Source organism: Carcharodon carcharias, chromosome 19, assembly GCF_017639515.1.
Source record: "Carcharodon carcharias isolate sCarCar2 chromosome 19, sCarCar2.pri, whole genome shotgun sequence".
Classification (NCBI taxonomy): Eukaryota; Metazoa; Chordata; class Chondrichthyes; order Lamniformes; family Lamnidae; genus Carcharodon; species Carcharodon carcharias.
The window spans coordinates 29,869,320-29,892,441 of record NC_054485.1 but is presented as its reverse complement, the minus strand read 5'-3'; the positions used below and the strand labels follow the sequence as shown (position 1 = coordinate 29,892,441).

The 23,122-nt window shown below is 42.8% G+C and overlaps 1 protein-coding gene across 2 annotated transcripts in view; it reads left to right on the top strand.

Moving 5' to 3' along the window:
* clic4 (chloride intracellular channel 4) overlaps positions 1 to 23,122 on the top strand; it is a 137,362-nt gene that overhangs the window by 45,356 nt on the left and 68,884 nt on the right. Inside the window, exons 1-2 of one of the 2 annotated variants that reach the window (XM_041212917.1) lie at positions 841 to 923; positions 18,362 to 18,471. In XM_041212917.1, coding sequence (XP_041068851.1) covers positions 18,416 to 18,471 — 56 coding nt within the window. In that variant the 5' untranslated portion in view covers positions 841 to 923; positions 18,362 to 18,415. Of the gene's footprint in view, positions 1 to 840; positions 924 to 18,361; positions 18,472 to 23,122 lie in introns of those variants that run through there. The other variant, XM_041212916.1, reaches the window with a different exon arrangement.

The following is a 23,122-nucleotide window of genomic DNA, read 5'->3' as shown; positions in this document are numbered from 1 at the left end:
AGTCTGACCAAGAAAGGAAGAAATTCAGGATTAAAAATAATTCCAGCTATCGCTGATTTCTAGTGACTCAGGCTGGCTTAATTAGGTCATCTATGAAGAGTCTGAGAGTTGGCAATCTACAGGAAATCTGGCACCCACTACAATCTCCGTCTGTTAGATCCTCAACGGTCATTATTTAGTCATCTGTCTGGCCCAGAGTTTAGATAAACTATTTTGCCTGATATATGACACCTCACAAATTTCTGCATGGTTCTGATAGGTTAAGTTACTTAATAGAATTATTTATTGTAAGATTTTACAGTGATTTGTGTCATGTTCCTTAGAAGATTTGTTTTTGCTTTTTATCCACTTTAATTTTTTTTTTACTTGTTTTCTAACACTGTTTTAAAATGCATTTACAATACAAGTTTAGTATTGGTGCAAAATAGTGTCAGTTGACACTCATAAATCTGGTGTTAAACTCAGCTGACTCTGAAGCAGAGTTAATTGAGAATCTTCTTCAAAGTCTCTCACTCCATTTCGCTGTGGTATCTGCTTAGGCCTGACTCCAGATTCAACAGCAAAGTAGGTGTGAAGTGAAAATAGAGAGAAAAGAAAGACTTGCATTTATATCACACTTTTCATGAGTACCAGGTGTCTCAAAGCACTTTACAACCGATGAAGTACTTTCGGAGTGTGGTCACTGTTGTAATGTGGGGAACGGGGCAGTAAATTTGCACACAGCAAACTCCCACAAACAGCAATATAATAATGACCAAATAATCTCATTTTGTGATGTTGATTAAGGGATAACTCACTCAATACTACACTGTAATAAATCATGTGCTCACAATCTGGAATGGGACTTGAACCCAGAGCCTTGTGGCTCATCAAGAGTGCTACCAACTAAGCCACAGCTGACCCTAAAAGAAAGTATGTGAAATGTAAGTATACCATAATTATAATGTGAATTATTTTAAGATTTTCCTATGCCATATACAGTTAAAAGGGCAAGGGACCTTATCTGTATTGGAGCATTATTAAAGGGGGCCTTTAAAGTCTTTTTTCAGAAACAACCATGTCTGTTTAACAAGTCTTAACTAATCCTTTCATGAAGATTGAGTAAGTGGAAATGCACAACCACAATTCTGTACTTATGTTAAAATGATACTTAAACCAGGTATTAGATAATTCAGCATTATTCTAATGTCAGTGAATGAAATTATCGGACAAGCCTACTATGTTTTGCCTTTGTTTTGTAATAGGAGTTTTATTTAACTTTTATGATGTAAACTGAGTGTAAAGTCCTTGTATGCAATGGTGGAATTCAAAATGACCATATGGTGGTTTGAGTGATTGAACAGCACTGTGTTGGTCTCAACAGTGCAACACAAAAGATCAACACCAGGGCCAAAGTTGAATAGATGCTGCTGTATCATGACATGCAAATACACACTGGAGCTGCCATTTTTACCTATGTACTGGTCCTGGTCTGAATCCTGCAGTTGGTAGACAATGGGTGGAATTTTCCATTCCCGCTGGCATCCGGCCAGGCTCGGTGGCGTGAGCAAAAAATGTGGCGAAAAGGCCAGAAATCAGTTTCACAATGTTGTAAAACCAGTTTGCGATCGTCCGTTCAGCCAGTTGATAGTGGATAGTGTTTCCCAATGTCGGACATAGGGAACCTCATTGTAATACATCTGCATATCATTATAGGGCCAGCCCTATGGAATCATCTCCCCTCCCCCAACCGCCCCCCACCGGCTGTATCATCTGCCCACATCAGTGTGATCACACGCCGGTGCAGGACACATCTTGACAAGTGTGACTTGCAGAAGTCGGGACTTATTGCCAGGGCCTTGCTCACACCATGGACATCCGAGGAACAGAAGATGCTGGGCCCCACATCAATGGCACACTGGAGGAATGTCCATGGCATGCTGGGTGGATTCTCATGGACATGGCTGCGCCGCGAAGCAGCTCACAGAAGTTGGAAAGTCACCGTTGAGGATCTGATCTCAGCAGATGATGGTTGAAGGGATGGAGAGGAAGGTCCAGCTGTGTTTGGGAGAGGAAGATGTACCGGGGTGGTTGGGAGAAGAAGGTCTAGGCTAGACTGGAGAGGAAGGGGGGGCGGGTGTGGGAGTACAGGGGAGGAGGGGTAACGGGAGATAAGATGGCAACAGGGGAGGTAGGTGTAAGGGTGGTGGAAGGGGGGAGGAGTTCGGAGGGGGGAGGAGTGTGGAGAGGGAGCAAGTAAGGGTGGAGGAAGAAGTAAGGGTGTCTGATGGAGTCAGGAAGGGAGAAGGAATAAACCGGGTGGGGGCGGGAGTCTGGGGGTGTTGGGGAGGACTAAGGGGGATGAGTTTATTGGTGGGGGGGGTGGTAAGGCATTCCAAGGGGGAAAGGGGTCCGGAGTGGGGGAAGGGGTCTGGTGTGCGAGACGTCCAGATGTACGTGCAAGGGAGGGCTCTGATGAGTCCATGACTGCCTCCTGGGGGGTGAACTGAGGGTGGGCATGGTATGAGGGAATGGTGAGAGTGACCAAGGGCAGTGAGGTGGTAGGGTGGGAGGGTGAGGGTTCAACAGTAGCGGTAGAAGGGAAGGTGAGGGTGGTTGGTAGGGACTTGGAGGCAGACACGGACCCCGGGGGCGGGAAGGAGGAAGTCGGAGCGGTTAATGTGGATGAGGGTGGGATGTGGAAGGAAAGGAACATGCACATTCACCCGGACATCCCGAAGGAAAAGGGTTGTGGCTGGTAGGTCACGGAGGTGGAAGGTGGTGCCGGGGGTGTCAACAGTGATGGGGCAAGGAAATGGGTCACAGTGGGAGGGGAAAGGATGGGGGAGTGAAGGAAAACTGAATCACCACCATGCTGTCTAAATCGAAAGTGAAATGAGAGTCGTGGTGGGTGAGTTCAGGTGCTGCATGGGAGTGTGATCATTGGGTGGGGCGGAGATGCAGGTCAGCTCAGATGGACAACTGAAAGCGAACCCCAGCAGGCAGCATTGAAAATGCTCAGGACAGTGAGGTGAGTGTGATATGTTCAGGATCTGTGTGCATGGGAGAGAGCTTGCACAAAGCTCTGAAAGGCCCTGCCACACACACACTTCTCCCTCCACAGTCACTCGTGGGCCAGCTGCTCCCTTTGTGGTGACAGAGGACGAGGTTGAGAGGCTCACAGGCAAAGGAGACTCGGAGGGAGAGGACAGCCTCTGAGATTCCTGAGCGGATGACCTAGGGGTGTCCAGCTGCCACTCCTCCTCCCTTAGGGTGCCCAGGGGCCCCAGCCTGACTCCTTGAGGGGAAGGAACACCTGGAGCAACGTCGAGGTGCCCCATTTCCCTCTCGCGTTGCCACAGCAGGAACTCACTCATGGCTACAGCGATAGGATGCAGGCCTGCATACATCGCTGCGTTCTGCTGGACCAGGGTCTCCATGGCGTCCGCCATCCTCCCCATGGAGACCTCCATACGCGCACATGTGGGCACCACTTCATCAGAGAGCAGGTGGACGCACTCCTCCAACTCATGTGCCATTCTGTTGAGGGCTTCCAACAGCTCTTCCACGCCTTCTGCCAACTCTCCAAGATGAGTTGAAAGGCCAAATCCAGAGGTTTGTCATCTGACTCAGATCTCATAGTTGCCTCTTCCCCAGCAGTCCTCTGAGTGCCGGGGAGCTGGGCCGAACCTGCCTCCTTCTGTTGCAGACACGTGCCTGTGTGGTGACCACCAGATTGTGAACCCGAACCTGACCTAGATCCAGGTCCGACCAAGGTGTGTGTCTCTGCGCTATTGTAGGGTGTGGGTAAGCGCTGCGATTGGTCTTCTAGGCTGCTTATTTCCAGCTCTTCAATGGAGGAGGTGTCCTCTTGGCTGGAGGTGAGGAGCTGGATGGAGCTGACAGACTGGCTGTCTGAGGTTGTTGGTTGCTTGGCAAAGCTTCCTGTGAACCAAAGTAGAGATAAGTACTGCATGGCAGCAAAGTCAAAAACAGGAGAGAGAGCACTCACACTTGCGTTGAGAGAAGGATGATGTTGTGCAGGATCCTAATGAGGATGTTCGCTGGGAGTTCTAGCTTTTCCCAGCCTTGTCACTACATCCATGGGCACGGATGTGATGCAAAAGCCAATTGTTTAATGCCTGGTGATGGATACCATTACCCTAGACTTGGGAGTTAATCAATTTGTATGTGGTCATAGCCTCAACAAGCAGGGACATTGGGTGGAGTTTAATCCAGGCAACAGGGTCTTGCCCACCGACTGGAGAGCTGGTGAGAGTCCCGCAGTGCCTCCTTTCAGGAAGGCCCACTGCATTAATTGCGCCGGCCTTTCCAGGGTTCGAGGACCCGGGGCAGAAATCCCAGGTCCCTAGAGCTGTCAGTCAATCAGAAGTTGGCACCAACTCCTCATTGCTGTCAACGACACTGAGGCAATGAGGTCCCCAGACTCCTCACCATCACCTTGCCACCTCCAAACTCACTTTGGGGGGTGGGCATTAAATTCCGCACATTATCCAATCCATCACACTTGTACCATCAGTTTAGAAGGGTATAGGAACATCAGTGGTGACCACCAAACAGCTGCTGCATCCCTTCTGGCGAATAACAGCAGTGCTTGCTGAAAAATGTCTATACTCTCAATATCTTACAGCAGAACAGATGGAAACGTTTATTGTCAGCCTGATGTCAGCTTCACTTGGGAGTAGCTGACATTTTCTGATAGCTGTAGAATCTCAGTAATCAAAAGGTGATATTCTGCCTATCACAGGCAATAATGGATTCAGCACTGGTCCTTTTGACAGGAATACATTTATTATTTAGAAATTGTTTTCAGAACACTAAAATAAGAAAGTTTATTTTTAAATGTCTGGCTGGCAAGCCTTGTGTGCCATTTCTTCTGGTGTTTTCAGTGGCTGTTGGCTCTGTTAGTTTTTCATTTGGTTGAGTGTGTTTCATCAGTCATTCCTGACCCCACCTCCTTTTCCATTAAGTCACTGCTGACTCTGCTAAGAGGCAAAGGAAACGGCTGGCAGCCATATCTTACTAGTGTTCAGAGTCAACTCTTAGTAGAGCTGCTAGCACTGTACATCTCCCTCTCTTTCCCTATCTCTAATTATTAGGAAAATACTCATCCTATTCATTATTTCATGAATTGCTTACTTGTATTTGATGTAAAATTTGACTGACGTCATTGGCTGCCCCACATATATACATCAATAGATTTGATTGGTAATCCCACATGTATGCACATTGTTTCATGCAATTACTGAAGTACATTGAAAAAGTAAAAGCAATGATCAACTCATTCAGAAATCGACACACCACAGGCTAATATAAAAAGGACAGAAAAACGACATGATTTCAAGGTAGTCTGAGTGAGCACTGCCCGTCTTTTGCAGCAGTTCATGTTGGTCTTTTGTGTGTCTGTGTGAAAGGAATTATTTTGTGCCATTCTTTCACATGCAGAATGTGGCAATTTTTTCCTGATTGTTTACAGACACAGAATCCTGTGGGAATGTGTTGTGTCTAGTTGTTCCACACACTTCCTAGGCCAAGATTGGCTTTTCTTCTTTTAACACTTAAGTATGTTTATGATAATGGAGTGATTGGTGCCTTAAGAGTTAACAGGATGTGCTGTCACCCAAAGCCCCTGGAGTAGATGAAATGGTGATTAACAACGCTCAGCTTCTGTGAAGCATTTTCTTTTAGTGAATTTCCATGGCATGAGCTCCAGAAAGCACTGGGTGTGTACCTTTCTGCAAATGATCTGAATTAAGAGTCTGATATGAATAGATCGAGTCTCTGATTCATATTCTGCACCATGCTGTCTTGGAGAAATGTTATTTTTAAGCTCAGTGAAAGTTGTTTATTTTGAGCCCGTGCCACATGCCTACTTAGTGAGGCTTTGTCTGAAATCGGAGGCAGGAAGGAGAGAATGAGCCTCCGTGGTATTCTTGCACACTGATCCCAGGGGCAGCTGACAGCAAAGAGAAGGGCCTGTATGAATAAAATGGGCAGCCATCGCATTGCCATAAATCTCTGCCCTGAGACTGGCTTTGGACAAGAAATTATTAATATTTTACCATTTCACTAAAACTGTGTGACTTAGCTCAGCCCAGACACTACAGTTACCCTCAATAATCCTGATTGTGAGAGGGGGAGGAAAATTCTGCTCATTATACAGCGAGCTCTGTTGGCGTGTCAGGCGCGTGTATGGACCTGATTTGGGCTTCACAGTGATGCCCCCATGGACAAATAGCCATTGACACTCATTGTTGACACTCACACATAAATAAAGGGTACTTGGCCACATTATTGGCACATGCCTGGCTTTAGTGAGTTCGTGCCTCACCAAGGATTCATTGTTTTCAGAAGGTGAAAGTTTGGTGAGAAATCTATGGCCCGAATTTCATCAGTCCTCTGGAGACAGGCTGGGATCGAGGCGGTAGGGCTGGTGAAATGGTGATGGAATGCTTAGGGAGAGAAGCCTGATGTTTTTCCACCGCTGCAATGTATTCCAATGAGTGGGAATGGCAGCGGCATGGCTGTCTGCTGATCGGAACTGGGCAGTCAATTATTCCAATTAAATGGCCAAACGAGGATCACTTTCCACTTCCAGTAATGAGAACCACCATGGCTCTGACACCATGGCAGGACAGTTCATCCTTCCAATGGCTGGGGCCTGCCTGGTCCTAGCACATTAAAAAAAGATCTTACCTGCCGTTCAAGGGTGCCTCAACATGGATGTGCTCTCTCCTTCTCCCTACAGCTTCAGTAGTGGCCAACTCTATTGGTAGCACTGCCAAGGCTGCCAGGCTTCCAGCCCTCTGATTGGGCTGGCAGCTCTGGGAGGCGGGCAGCTGTTGTCCTGTTTGTTGTCCTGGCAGTGACTTCTTAATTGGCCACTGCTGGTAAAATTCCACCCCCTGGGTCCTGCCATCTGCCTGTATGGGCATGGAATTCACTTCCAGCCCCGGTGGTGGGACTATTTACCTCTTCATAAAATCCAGCCCCACGTGTATAATTGTGGTGAAATAATTTCTGAAACACGCATTAAATTTGTTTGTGCTTTTGGACCTTCTACTTCTGGTGTCCTGCACAAGATGCAAAAATACCCCATCATTGAAAAGTCACTTAATTCAGGGGATTTCAGCCTAGTTGAGTCTCTCAAAAATATGCTCATAAAACACAGCTTCCATCACAGACTACACTCTGCTGAAGCAGGTGCTATCTGTTGCCGCAGGACATTTTAATTCAAGAAAAGAGAATAATTTTTACTCTGAGTGAAGATTAAAAATTAAGCTTTGTAGTGAAAGATGCAGTTCATGATGTCACAGATGGATCTCACACCCTGTTCTGCTCACACAAGTGTCTTGCAAGATACTATTTGACAGCCAGACATTCAAAACACTTGGATACATCTGCTACTTCTGTCAGTGAATGTGTTCACATTAACCCCTTAACAGTAAAAGGATTCCAGGAAAGCCTTCTATATAGTGACATTTACACCATTTGGAAAAGATTTTACCCTGACAAGTGCTGCTGTTCTCTTGAGTACAAATCCAGTCCAAGAAATAAGTAATTTGCTCTGATTCTAACTTTTCCTTTATTGTAAATACATGTACATGGGTTGGTGTGGGAATTTCAGGCGTTGGGAGCTGGGCATGCCAGGGTCAGAAAATAGCAAGTTACGCATAAACACTACTTGTTAGGAAATCCAGTGTAAAATGGTGGCATAATGATGGAGCCCTTAAACTTCCTGTTTTTCTGCCCATCATAAAATCAGTCTACTCAGAATTACTGCTGAAGGCCCTCTAATGTCCTTTAGGGAGGGAAATCTGTAATCCTTCCCTGGCCTGCCCTACACATGATGCCAGACCCACAGCAATGTGGTTGACCCCTAAATGCCCTCTGAACAAGGGCAATTAGGGAAGGGCAAAGAATGCTGGCCTAGCCAGCGATGCCTACATCAAATAAACATATTAAAAAAATTTAATTGCCTTTTGAGAAGGGGTGGGAGGGTGCTGCTTATTAGCTTACATCCCTACCACCCTCTCCACTATCTGGCATGTTGGCACTGTTGATTATCATTCAGTATAACATAAATGATTTGGATTTAGAATTTGGTATAGGAATTTGCAGTTAATACCAAGTTGACGGAGCTATATCTAATAGGTGGAGGACTGCACCAAAGTATAGGAAGACATAAACCAGCTTGCAAAGTGAATCCATAAACGTCAAATAAAATTTAATGTGGCAAAGAATACAGTGGGTCATTTAGGTAAAGAAATAAGGAGGCTCCTTATTCCTTGGAATGTCAGAAAATGAGTGGGGAAGAGGAGTAAAGAGAGTTGGGAATATAAGTTCGTAATTATTAAAAATTGCAACATAAGGTATACAGAAAGGTGTTGAGGTTCTTTTTTTCGAGGAATTGAAATTAAATTAGGAAGGCAAGGTCAAATTTATATAGAACTTTGGTTACATTACACTTGTAGTGCCATGTGCAGTTCTGGTCTCTGCTATCTCTGCAGTGCCATTCTTATTGGTAGGCTATTAACTAATTGCTTTTATTTCCAGAACATTGCATTGAAGAATAAAACGTTTATTGAATAAAGAGACATCTTGCTGAAGCTTTTCATCTTGCACTCATCAGAACAAATACAAGAATGCCAAATTTCAATCAATCATAATTTATCCTACAGGAGAAAAGGGTGCTGATTTGGTTGGCAAGTTGACTCTGATTGGCTGTGGTGTTGCCAGGGAGAAAGCAACTGGGAACTATAGGCTCCCCAAGTTCCTGGGTAATTTTTTAAAACGGCGCAATGTTTGAACATACTCCTTTTGTTTGCAGAGCATAGGTCCTTGTGAATGAACATATGCCACTTCTAACAAACGTAAGTGAGCCATGTTATGCTTGGTAGGAGTGACATACATTCATACATAGGGACCTGTTCTCTGCAAACAAAAAGACAATGTTCAAGACTTGCGCCTTTTTAAATTATACAGAGTTTAGGGAGCCTACAGTTCCCCATTGCTTTGTCCATGGTAACACATCAGCGAATCAGAGTTGACTTGCCAACCAATCAGCATCCTTTGTTCCTGTAGCATAAATTGTGATCATTTGAAATTTGGCATTCTTGCATTTGTCCTGATGAGTGCAAGACAAAAAGCTTTAGCAACAAGTCTCTCTTTTCAGCAATATTCAAGTTCTGTACTACCAGACAACTGTTAATAACAAAGGTATATTGACATTAATGGAGATGAGTGTTGGGCTGAGTATAATTCTCTGTCTACTGTTTAGAGCTATTATCCTAAAATAATTCATACCTCCTTATGTCACAGACACTCCCTGCTTTGCCTCACTTCCTCCAACAGCATTTCACTTTACATGTACATTAATGTTTAATTACTTTCTGCAGAAAGCAATGATGATGATCCCTGCCCCTCTAAGCTGCTGGAGCAGCATGCTTAATCCACTCCTCCCAACTACCCACCGCCACCACCCACCACCTGCAACACCATCACCCTCTCCCCCCCACCCCACACCCCCCACACCGCCACCCCGCCCCCCCCCCCCCACCCTCAACCCCTCCATGCACGAAAGACCTGCCAATCAGTGCATTTCCAAAATCTGGAACTCTGTAAAATATTATAATTAAGAATGATCCTAAAAATGATAACAGGGTCAGTGGTCATAATGTTGAGTGACTGCGAATAACCTTGCTGCTGGTTGGCATGCAGCCAATTGAAAAATCCAGCTTGTAACTCATAGTCACACTCAGTGTCTTAAAGACATGTATACAGTACAAAGAGACATGATGTCATGTACAAATGTGCATCATTGTTTAATGAATTTCCCTCACTGCAGCTGTACAGTGACAGAGGAACTTGACTGATAATAAAGAAAGCTGAAGGGATATAATTTTAGCCAACGTTTTTTGAGATATTAGATGGCAGAAATGTAAATACTTTCAACATTGCAAGGTGCTCTACATGTAAGGTTCAGGGTCCTTAGTAAGCTTGAATTTGGGCTGCTTAAACTGAAATCACAATGCACATTTCCACACACAAAAGAGAAAGTAATTTGCTCTTCAACATCTTTTTGTTCCATTTTTTTCTCACAAAGTAATAATACAGCCCTGAATCCCATGGGCCAAGCCTTGTATGTCTGTGTTTTTAATGTCTCCCGAGGCACTTTTACAGAACAATTATGTGCTGGTCCTTTAACATCTTGTGTATTCCCAAAGGGTTAGTGGGTATAGAACCTGAATATATTACACACAGTTATACTTAAAAGCTTTTATTTTCCTACAGCCAGCATCTGTGCAGTTTCTCGGTTTCTTCAATTTTGTATGATGCACAAGGTGCAGAAAAAAAGCTGCAGTTCTTGAGGATATCACAACCTATTTTTACTACGTGAATGTTATATTTGTGATCCCTGGAAGTTATTCGGTCAGTCAGGTGGATATCACTGGGATATTATTTAATCAGCTTCCTGTTATATTAATTGCGCGTATTCTATTCCAAAATGGCTTTTACCCAGTAGTATATTTTGGGGTTCCATTCCCAACAGCTGAAATCCTCATGTTTGCTGGACTTTGGTGTTATTAATGAAGATCTGTGATCACTGTTCAAGTATTTGCCTCCAAAGATCCTTTGGATTTTTGGGTATGGAAGCTTAAATCTTGCGGCTGGTGTTCGTAGTCGCATATTAACTGTAAAAGTCAAAATATTACCAGTGTATGAATATCTCATGCCTTTGTTATTTCTAGACATCACTATTCCAAAGCACTGCTGGGTGGGGTGGTGGGGGGGAGAGGAGGTGGTACGGGGGTGGTTTGGGGGATGGCTGGGGGGGGGGTGGGGGGGTGTGGGGGGTGGCATTCTACATTCTACACTCTGTAAACTAGGGGTCATCCAAAACTTTGCTGTTCATGATCTTACTCACACCATGTCCCATTCACCCATTTATCCCTGTTCTCACACATTAAAGACAAGTTGCTGTTGCTATATCCATGTACGTAAACAAAAAGATTTGTAACTAATCAGTCATTGATGACAAAGTCAGCACTGTTGGTTTAACATTTAGTAATTACAGAGCCAGTAATGCTTGCATCAGCTTGTTTGGATTTGATAAACACCTTTCTAAGGTTGGGTGACCCTGACGTGATGTAAGGCGTAAGTAACGTGAATGGACCATTATACCGTTAGTTTAACAACAAGGGATGTTGTGTTATATTCATTTTGGCAATATATAACCCTTTAGCCTCAGAATCTGACAGTATCTAGTTGGTTTCCTGCAGATTTGTGCTGTGTTATACAAGCAACAGCCCTACTATCTGTAAGAGTGTTCCTGAAAGAAAGGCAATGCTGAGACAGCTAGGTACACCAATAAAAATTTGAGCTAAAAACTCCCCACAGAAGAGTAGCTGGCTACAAATAAGCCTAAAAGGGAGTTGCTTTATTTAAACTCTTTGTTCTTCCCTTTTTGGTTGACAAGCTTCCAATAGAAAGGCCATCTTATAGCTGCCAGCAGGTTCTTGAGGTTACAGAACAATTCATCATTCTAAGGGTTAAGTTCACAGTTTCATATGACAACTCCCTGGTCTTCTATGTGATTTAAACCATGGTACTTCAAACCACGCACGGAAATCAATTACTTCAAAACCCAATACTAGGAATCCACCCTATTATCGTACAATAGACACATCTCATTAAAGAAGGAGATGTTGGCATCTAACTCCAGGGAGCTTTAAAAATGGCCATTATGCACCTTCAGACTAGATGGAATCCTAGAAAGCTCAACCGTAACTTCACATATAATAAATTAAATGCAGGGATGACTAGTGGCGTTAAAGCCTTGCTTTGGTTCACAGTCTTTTCAATCCATATGTGGAGCAATTAATTCTGAGCACCATTTTTCTATGAAAAATGGTGCTCCGAATGAATTGCTCCACATGTTATACAATCCAAGCAAGAGTTTATAAACCAAACGACAGGCCTAGCACTTTTAGCTGGATGTCATTTTGTGGCGATTCACAGTTCAGTTATTTTTGGGCCACTGCTCTGTTTTCCAGGCTGGTATCTCGAATTAATTACTTCATTCTGCATATCGTCAGATAAAGGGTGCACATTAGACACTCAAAAGTTACAATCCTAATCCAACAGTGAACAGAGCTGAGAACGATTAAAATGGCTGTGAGGATTGTGATGTGCGATTAACCTGCGCCCGTTGCTTCCAATGCAGGAAGCGTGCAAACTTTGTGCTGCTTGCTCATTGCACTCATTGCAGCTTCCAGCCAGCGCTTGAAGCACAGTTGAGTGGCAGCCTGGGCAGAGAGCGCAGAATTGCGAAGAGGCTAGCACAAGTTGAAGCTCGCTTGTACTACTTAAACCCAGCCTGCACCTCTTGGAGGGGAGATGCATTTTGACTGGACCAGGTGCTGGAAGTCATTGTAAAAGGGATTTTGACATGGAAAACTTGCAAAAATGGCACAACGTGGCTTTGAGCAGGCCCCAAGATTTCCTGATGCTGCACTTGGTCCAGAAGGTGTAAAGGATGAGAGATGTCATCTATGCCTAGGGGATGAGGAGGCCCATCAGGCAAACTTTATGAAGGCAGTGGGACCAGATAGCCATAGTGATCAGTGTCAGGAGTCTAGCCCTACCTTTGACTATATCCTTTAATTGCTTTGATTAACAAAAATCTATCAGTCTCAGATATAAAGTTAACAATCGATCAAGCTTCAATTGCCATTTGTGGAGGAGAATTCCAAACTTCTACCAGCCTTTGCACGTAGAAATCTTGCTTGATTTCACTTCCGAAAGGTCTGTTTCTAATTTTTAGATTATATCCTTCAGATTTCCTAGCCAGTAGGGGTCATTTTAATCTCCTGTTCTTTCTACTAGGACAAGAAAAGGCACTTGGTAGTGTTACAACCGGTCCCTGGATGAGGTTTGCCCAATTTGTTATGATCCAGGACGAGGTACCCCAAATTGTTATGCTCCCAACTGAGGAGGGAGGAACTAGCTCCCTTTCTTTATTCGACCCCCTCAGTTGGTCGCAACAAGGTTAATTTAAGAAGGATCCCTTCCCTTGTGGATACCTTTTCCCAGTCCAAATGTATTTATGTTTTGAAAGGAGCCACTTTAGCCAGGCTTTCTTGAGTCAAAGAAAGAGTGAGTTTATTAGGTTCTAAATGTGAGAGAAAAAATAATAAGAATGCATCACACATACACACAGATTAGAAATGAGAAATTGAGTCCAAAAAAAAAGTTAAAAAGATATACAAATCAGTCCTTTGGCTTGTCTGTGAGGAGTAGATGGTGAAACGTTGCAGCTGTTAAAGTGGGGTGCTTCCTGTAGTGCTGACTTTGGCAGTTGAGCAGTTGGTTTTGGAGATTATTGGTTCTGCAGGTGAGCTGAAAGAAGTTGTCCTGTTTCTTTTTTGACTGTGGCTTTGCTGATTGTGACTTGCTTCCAGCAATCAGAGAGAAAGAGTTTTTTTCACCTGCAAGCTCAGGGAGGCCCAATTAATGTTCTTCAGCCATGACCTTCACAGCACACATACACACCCCAGGACAGAACACCAGAATAACACACAGAAATAAGGCTTCTGTTGGCTTCTTTGAAACCCATTTCCTTGTGTATTCCTGTAATGGAAAAACAAACATGTCTTTTGCCCAGATCTGTTTTCTTCTCAACGCAGTTCATGTTCACAGTCTGGGATATAACTTAATGGGAGGCGGTTTTGGTTAACGTGGTAATCATTTTCCAGAAAGAGGCAGTCTTAGTTGCCTACTTCTCTTCCTCTTCCTTTTCCTCCTCTTCAGCCGGTTGTCGTATAGCTGATAGCATGGCTCTGACGTCATTATCTCTGCAGCCACAGGAGATTACAGTTCAGTTTGTATTCTATCTTTCCTTTGAAGTGCCTCTGTCTGAAGTAGGCTGTGTCACACCTTTTAGGTGCGACATTCTATTCTCTTGGAACTAGTTGGTCAAGTGGTTATTTTACAGTCTCAGCCAGCTTCTGCTTGTATGTCCTTTTTTAAAAAAAAACACAGGTCTTACTTAAAAGTTCATTATGTTCATAAGTAATTCGTGGATAGGATCTGTGGTCATGACAATAGATGAGCTCTAAGGTAATGCACAAGGATTGTCTTTTGTATGCGTTATGATATGGTTTGATTTTAAATTCAGCTGGAAGGTTTATATTTTGGAAGCTTTTAGTTTTCCATTGTAACTAAGTAGTCAGTGCAATGGTCAGTAACAGAAGGAATGTTAGGGTGTGAAACCATTAGTGAATGGGGAATTGCAGTTGTATTTAATAGCATTGCAGTTGGGTGAGTCGATTGCTGACAGCCTGCCAGAAAGAGGCAGTCTTAGTTGCCTCCTCTCTTCCTGTTCCTTAACTCCTCTTCAGCCAGTTGTCATATAGTTGATAGCATGGCTGTGACTTCATGGTAGTGAGCTTGTGCAGCTTTCAGCCGACCATCGTGAGTCTTGACATGCTCTCTGCCCAGTGCCGTAGGGCTTCCCCACAGCGATTTTGGAAGCAGATGCATTGTTGAAATGTTGCAATAGTCCAGTCTATCACATTTTGTGTGGCAGCATGGTTTTTGTTATACAGTATGTGTAGGTTATGCACCAAAGTAACGAGCCATGCCGTCAAGTGATAACCCTCTGGTTTGTCATCATTTTCTTTTATTCATTCATGGGATGTGGGCTTCGCTGGCTGGGCCAGCATGTATTGCCCACCCCAGTTTCCCTTGAGAAGGTGGTGGTGAGCTGCCTTCTTGAACAGCTGCAGTCCATGTGATGTAGGCACACCCACAGTGCTGTTAGGAAGGGAGTTCCAGGATTTTGAGCCAGCGACCAGGAAGGAACCGCGATATATTTCCAAGTCAGGATGGTGAGTGACTTGGAGGAGAACTTCCAGGTGGTGGTGTTCCCATCTATCTGCTGCCCTTGTCCTTCTAGATAGTAGTGGTCATGGGTTTGGAAGGTGCTGTTGAAAGAGCCTTGGTGAATTCCTGCAGTGCATCTTGTAGATGGCACACACTGCTGCTACTGTGCATTGGTGGCAGAGGGAGTGAATGTTAGTGGATGTGATGCCAATCAAGTGGACTGCTTTGTCCTGGATGTTGTCAAGCTTCTTATGTGTTTTTGGAGCTGCGCTCATCCAGGCAAGTGGAGAGTATTCCATCGCACTCCTGACTGGTGCCCTGTAGATGGTGGACAGGCTTTGGGGAGTCAGGAGGTGAGTTACTCACCGCACTATTCCTAGCCTCTGACCTGCTGAACATCAGTGAGCATGTTATTGCTTGATGACACTGTTGATGACCCCTTCTATCACTTTACCGATCATCGAGAGTAGCTTTATAGGGTGATGATTGGCCAGATTGGATTTGTCCTGCTTTTTGTGTACAGGACACAGCTGGACAATTTTCTACATAGCTGGGTAGATGCCAGTGTGGTTGCTGTACTGGAACAGCTTGGCTAGGGGCTGGCAAGTTCTGTAGCAGAAGTCTTCAGTAATATTGCTGCAATGTTGTCAGGGCCCATAGCTTTGCAGTATTCAGTACACTTGGAATGAATTAAATTGGCTGACGACTGGCATCTGTGATGCTGGGAACCACTGCAGGAGGCTGAGATGGATCATCCACTCGGCATTTCTGGCTGAAGATTGTTGCAAATACTTCAGCTTTATCTTTTGCACTGATGTGCTGGGCTTCCCCATCATTGAGGATGGGGATATTTGTGGAGCGTCCTCCTCCAGTGAGTTGTTGCATGTGACATGGGTGTCATTTTGTAGGCAAAACACTTCTTGTAGCACCAAAAAACTAGGCACTGTGGAGCTCAATTTTGTGGCCTTATGGTGCACATGTGCAAATGGGTTGTGCCACAAAATTCACCCAGTAATATATCTTGAATGTAATGGGCACCTACCATTAAAAGCAATCTGCAACTAAAATAGCATAAACATTAAAAACGAGTCTGGAGCAACTAGGCTGCAGTTATTGCTCACCTATCTCTGACTGATGCTAAAATTTTAGGCCAAATCAAGAATTAAGTGCCCCATTTTCTATTTATTATCTTCTTTACTCTTGAACCAATAAGTTTTTAATGTTTGTTTCCAATAGAGTGAATTGAGAAGTAATACATGTAGAAATCAGGTATATCTGCCATCGCTAAAATTCTAAATTTATATGTCATGCTGAACAATACTGGTAAATATATATTAATTTTAAGCTGAAACTTTTCCTAGTGAATTGTATACCTTTTAGACTTCTGCTCAGTTGTCATGGGAACTAAAGAGTTCAGCATTTGGTAATTAAAACTTCTTTGGCACAGGAAATAAAACAGCAGGGAAAATACCTGGGGACAAAATACAGCAGAAGTGAGTAAAATCTTAGTAAGATTCAGAGCAATGTCTCCCAGATCAGGGAGCTTAACAGGTGAAGGGTTAATTTTCGACTAACAGCATTGCAGCTCAGGGTAACCATCTCTTTCTGATTCAGTCAACTTATAGAAGAACAAATTACTCTCGTTTTTAACCCCTTTCAAATTTTGGAGCCTTCAAAGAGGGATTTGTCTCCTAGCTGTGTTCATTTTATAAATGTCATCCTTATCCCACATTTGTATACAGTATTCTAACCTCACGTCCTGGCACTGTGATGTCTGGAGTGAGACATAGACTCCTAATTGGAGGTGACCAGGTCACATGGCAGGACCTGAGAGATGGATTTTTAAAAAACTGAGCAAAGAAAGGAACATTGCACTTTAAGTATAGGGGCATCAAAGAGCTGCCTTCTCTAACAATATATTCTGAGATGTAGTGCTTTCTTTGCATTCCATTTATCTGCTAGAGGATGTCAGGCTTGGAACTTTGCAGCGAGTAACTCACCTCCTGACTCCCCAGAGCCTGTCCACCATCTACAAGTTACAATTCAGGAGTGAGATGGAGTATTCCCCACTTGCTCCAAAGAGTGCAACTCCAACAGCACTCAAGAAGCTTGATACCATCCAGGACAAAACAGCCCGCTTGATTGGCATCTCATCCACCACTTTCAACATTCAGACCCTCTGCCACCAACGCACAGTGGCATCAGTGTGTGCCATCTACAAGATGCACTGCAGCAACTCACCAAGCCTCCTTTGCCAACACCTTCCAAGCTCACAACTTCCACCACCAAGGAGATCAAGGGCATCAGATGCATGGGAACACCAACACCAGCAACTTACCCTCCAAGTCACACACCATCCTCACTTGGAACTGTCGCTGGGTCAAAATCTTGGAACTCCCTCCCTAACAGCACTGTGGGTATACATACACCATGTCGATTGCAGAGGTTCAAAAAGGCAGCTCACCATGGCCTTAGGGCAACAAATGCTGGCCTAGCCAGTGACACCCATATCCTGTGTATATCCTGAATTAAAAAAATTCTGGAATACCCTCCCTAAAGCTGTCTGCCTCTCTGCTTTGCTTGTCTCCTTTAAGGTGGTGCTTTTAACTCTTAACTCTTTGAACAAGCTTTGGATTAGCTATTCATCTCCTTATATGGCTATTAAATTCTGTTTGATATCACTCCTGTGAAGTGCGTTGGAATGCTTTACTTTGTTAAAAGTGCTGTTTAAATATAATTTGTTGTTATTGATGGAAACGAGAAAGATGATGTAAAGCCAGTATTTTATGCTTCGCCACTATTCATACAGTCAGAGATCACCAGAATGTCTTCCTTGTCTGCTTAAGCACATGGTTATGTTGCGGGACTCAGTGCAAAGGCCTGGACAGCTAACCCTTGACAATGAATGGCAGCAGACTATTGGCTGTCAGGTGCATCAGTGCTGCATCTGATCCTGTACTTACCACACATCTGGATACTTGTAATTCCACACAAGACCACTAGGTACTGATCAAGAGTAGGAATGCCATGCTAATTTTCCATTCGTAACACATGCAGGCACATTGAGGCCAATTTCAGCACACTTCCGCTGATATCAGATAATTAAGCACATATCCACATATTAAACCTGTGGCAACACTGATATTTATGACCAGGTGTTTATTTCTGGCACCCAATGATGGCCCCATAATCTGGGGTATCCACTTATGGCAGTAATGTTGTAAAGGTCTTTGATTTTTGGCAACATTTAATGATCTGTATGATGAGGATGATGTTTTCCTAATGCATCAGGTTTAACCTTACAATGTGCTGTTGGAATCATTTATGGTAAGAGCTATCAGGAAAGAAGTAATAAACCTGGACAGAATAAAATGCCCTTCACTGATTACGCATTGTGCTGGCACATTGAAAGGTCTTTGGTATGTTGAACAATTCTATTTTTTAATGATGGTTTATTTGTTTCATTGTCCTGCAGGCTGGGAGTGATGGAGAAAGCATTGGTAACTGTCCCTTTTCTCAACGACTCTTCATGATCTTGTGGCTGAAGGGTGTGGTCTTTAACGTCACGACAGTTGATCTGAAGAGGTAAGATTGTGGACCAGTGTTCAGAATGTTTTTAGATTTTATACCCAAGGCCCTCTAGGATACACAGTGGCTGCTGGAGCTATGCCGCTGCTGCTTCTGCTGCTGGATAATCAAACTTTCTTCAGGCAAGTTGGCCTGACACTTGAGCACAGGAATCAGATTATGTACTGCTTTTACTGAGTTAGAACACAAACCTCAATCAAGAAGCTAAAAGGTAATGCAAAACTAACTAGTCTGAATTACATGGGATGGGTTTTTCTTCCATCTGGTGCAAATGGAGTTCACTGATGACACGGGTACTGTTTGTCTACTCCAAGGAGCACATACAGCATCAACCAGTTTCCTTGCCCAGCATCTGGTTGTGTTTAAGAAGAAAATAACTAGTTTCTTACATTACAACAGTGTCTGCATTTCAAAAGTACTTCATTTGTTGTAAAGCACTTTGCAATGTCTATAGGTTGCAAAAGGTGTTTGTTATGACCGATGCAGTTGGCAAAACAGAGTTATTTAAAATTCCCAGAGGGAAACTTTAAACAACTGTCATAACCTGTAATTTTAAGTGTTATGTTTGAGATGTGACTGTAAACTCAGGAATCGAACCATCAGTTCTCGAGGCTTTACATTAAACTAAATGAAACATTTAATTAATTTACACAGGTTAAAATACATGGCTACAACTTACTACTATCATAACTTTTAACAAATCCCCAAACTAATCTCCATTAAGGCAACAGCAACCCATAGACTTAACCAGACACCAAACAAAGCATTTTCACCATACGAATTCAAAATGAGGTTCTTTCACTTTGGTTCATTTGGAGACAGTTGGAGGCTTACAGCTGCCTTTTGATCTCACATTGCCTCTCCTCTGCACACCCGAAAACTGCTGAAGTTATACCTACCACCACTGATTGAATTCAAATTCTCATTGTATCAACAACCTCTTTGAACTCTACCTTTTAACAATGAAACCCCTTTCATAATACCAATTTTATTAGTAATATAAACATATGGCTTGGTAGCTGTTAGGAAGGTGTCAAGTTCTCACCCCACTTTTTGAATGCTCTATTCAAAAAATGCAAATGCACGCTATCTCTCTTACATATCAAAACTAGTACACATCAAAGCACCCAGACTAGTTGGTTTTAATCCAATTAAGACACACTCACAGACTAAACCTCTATTTTAAAAGAAAAACATTTTCCAAAATATTATATACATTAATAGCTTCATGCCAGTGCTATAGATGCAAATATTTCTAGATTACAGGTCTGTCACACAGAGGAAATGAGTGCGCAACAGGATTATCCCACACATACCAGGAGCTTTTCCCACTCCATATCTCCACTGATACCAACCTAAAAAGTGGAAAATTTCATGATAGTTCAAAATTATCTCTACACAGCTCAGCCCCTTCTTTGAGACTCATCTTCATCATTACCAAAACAAAATCTGATTTGAAAAGGAAGCTCATATTCTATATTTTAACTAGGAATGTGGAGTAAAGCAAGTTGCATTTTTCAGTGAGTGGAAAATATTCACCATGATACTTGCTTGCCATGTAGATGAATGATTCCAAAATGAATTTTTAAAAATTCATTCAAGGAATGTGGGCTTTGCTGGCTAGGCTGACATTTATTGCCCATTCCTATTTGCCCTTGAGAAGGTGGTGGTGAGCTGCCTTCTTGAACCACTGTGGTTCATGTGGTGTAGGTACACCCACAGTGCTGTTAGGGAGGGAGTTCCAGGATTTTGACCCAGCGACAGTGAAGGCCGCTAAGGAATATGTAACAACTCACCTGCCGAATCAACTAGCCCTGTAAGTGGATGGCGCTGGAGCGCCATGCCGAAACCTGGCCGTCACCAACAATGGAGACCCTGTGGGGCCAGGCCGTGATAAGTAGGAGGGCTCCTGTGGTGAGCACAGAAGTCCAGGGCCGGGGTCCGGGTGGAGCCACTGGGGATACAGATCTTGGTGGTAATAACAAATATTCCAAAATGAATTCAATAGTAGATTCTGCCAGAGTGATACAGCTCAATAGCAGTGAAGATTGTAAGAGACCCTAAGATCCTACCATGTCTTTTATTACCTATCAAAAGCATGCTCTTCATGCGAAATCACCACATCTGAAATATCAACCTTTTCACATCAGACTTCAACCAGCGTCTTTGAGACTTGAACTGGTCGCTCTGTGTGTTTATATTGATCAAATATTTTAAATGTGTTATTTTTAACAGTCACATCTTTTAAACTTTTCATATTTCAGAACAAGGATGTAGGTCTGTTTTCACAATATCCTGATGTGGATTAACCTGGCAGTACATTGGTTATTTTATGCTTGCACTACATTATGTTAACATTAGCATGGCCTTGAATGCTAATTAAATCTGTTGAAGGCAGCAAAAAAAAACTCTACAGCTGGGGAGAGTGCAATGCAAAGGAAGTAGTAAATGGACTTTAATATATAAAACTCCAACATGATATAATGCATTTCTGCTACTTAATGTATTAAACATATTAAACACCATCCAAAAGTAACTATCTGCTCACAGCAAACCTGAAAAATTATTCTAAATGAGTGCTTTTTGCATTCATATGTCATTTCTCTGTCTAATATTTTAATAGAGGTTAATTCAGTTAAAATAAGTAGGATACCACCTGCATTAAAACAATAGACAAAAGAAAATCTACCAATATCCTCAATAATAATGTCTAGGCTCTGGCCATCTGACTCATTTTTGTGGTCTTAGTGTTAGCTGTCAAATCTGTGCTATGAGCTACATATGTTTTATGCCCATCTTAACGGTGGAGATAATATTTAAGAAAAGGATAAATTTTGTCAGTGATGGAGCATTCTTTTATCTACCATTTGGGGCAGGTGCAATCACCCTATAAATGGTATTCATCTCCTCTGGATCGTGCAGAATTCCAATCTGACATTACTCTACTGTATCAATTCTAGCGTCGCTCTTGATTTTTCTCTCTCATTCTGCCTAAGCTGAAAATACAAAGTCCCACCCACTTTTCCTTCTCCCCATATCTTCACTGTGTGGGACTGGAGGAACAATTGCCTATTCCAATTCATTTTTGTCCCAGGACATCAAAACTGTGGAATACTTTATCTCATAGTCATTCATAGTCTCATAGTCATTTTTACCCAACCTTCAGGTTTTCAAAACCTAGGCTTGTATCAGTAATTATTACATTGTGCTTTCTCTTCCATAGTTTTCAGCTTTGATGCTCCCCTGCGCTATGGGTGTATGCTGAATTAAAAAAAATACATAGGAGTACAAAAAAATTAAGGGTGGAAAAAGCCATTGAGCTTACTGACATTCATCCATCCAGGATTGTAACTCTGCCAGTTTAGCATCTAAATGTGCTTCCAACACCCCTATCCAGCACTATTAGGGACCTTAATGAAGGAGATACATGGTTTGATGTATTTATGGTTTGATTGTAATGGATAGTAGAGTTATTATGCGTTCGCTTCTGAAAGTGCTGAGATTTCAAATCAGGGTGGGAAGGGGAAAAACTCAGTCTGACGAGCCCTCTTCAGCTGCAGATGTTGTGCTGCTTAATCAACCTTCTTTTGGGAAATATATCTCTTCCACTCTACTTGGCAAAGTACCCCAGATTGGCATTTGTATAGAGGTTCCTTCTCATAGCTGAGCTAAATTTAATTTCATTACTTTATATGTATGACCTCAGCTCTTATTACGTAGCTTGATATGAAACTTACGTATGGGATATACATGTACCAATAATAGCTTTGAAATGTCATGAAGTGTCTTGAAAAGAAAGAACAGATGTGCAGAAAGTGCTGTGTAAGGCTAAGAATAGCATTGACATTTTTAGATTTGGTTTTTAAAAAGCCAAAAAAAAATTGCAGAAGCAACACTGTGTATTTTTAAGGAATAAATCCTACTCAGATATCGTAATGCTCAATGGGTGACGCAAATTCCTGTCTTGATTTTCCAATGTCACCCCTCAGTGAACTGTGGATGTGTTAACCAATAGTGGGATGCAAAAGTAGATTATAGATTCCACATTTTGGTCTCTGCACAAGCAAAACAGAGAGCCATTCATCAGAGTCTTACAGTTCTGTAATGTAGGGCTTTGTGTGAGTACTGAGACCATCTGTTGCCTCAAATTCTTTCATGTCATAAACACATCATATTTTCCCCTAATTGCAATGGCTTGTTCGTAGAATCTGGGCCAAATCACCAAAGTGTCCTTCCTCTGAGTGTGGGTTGCTCTGGTAACCTTTTGTTAGGACCATGGTATGATATAGGTTGCAGCATTTCTGAAAATGTCCATGAAGCTTTTTTCCTTGCAAATCTATTAAGAAGAACTTTGAGTCTAGTACACAGATTCTTACTTGAGAGACATAGCTCTTCAAAACAAAAGAATGGCAGAAATAAATAAACAAGATGTAGACCAGTATCCAGGTAGGCCATGTAAATTCTTCTTTACTTAATTTGTTCAATTTTCTTCCATTACCTTCTGAATTTCTGACTGATGTTGGGGTATAGTCTCACTGACATCGTCCATCTGGAACCTCGTCTAAGTTGCTGTTCTTCACATGAAAGCCTAAGCGGTGATGTTGACAGATTATTTCATCCTAGAGGTCTCAGGACCGTCCTGATTCTG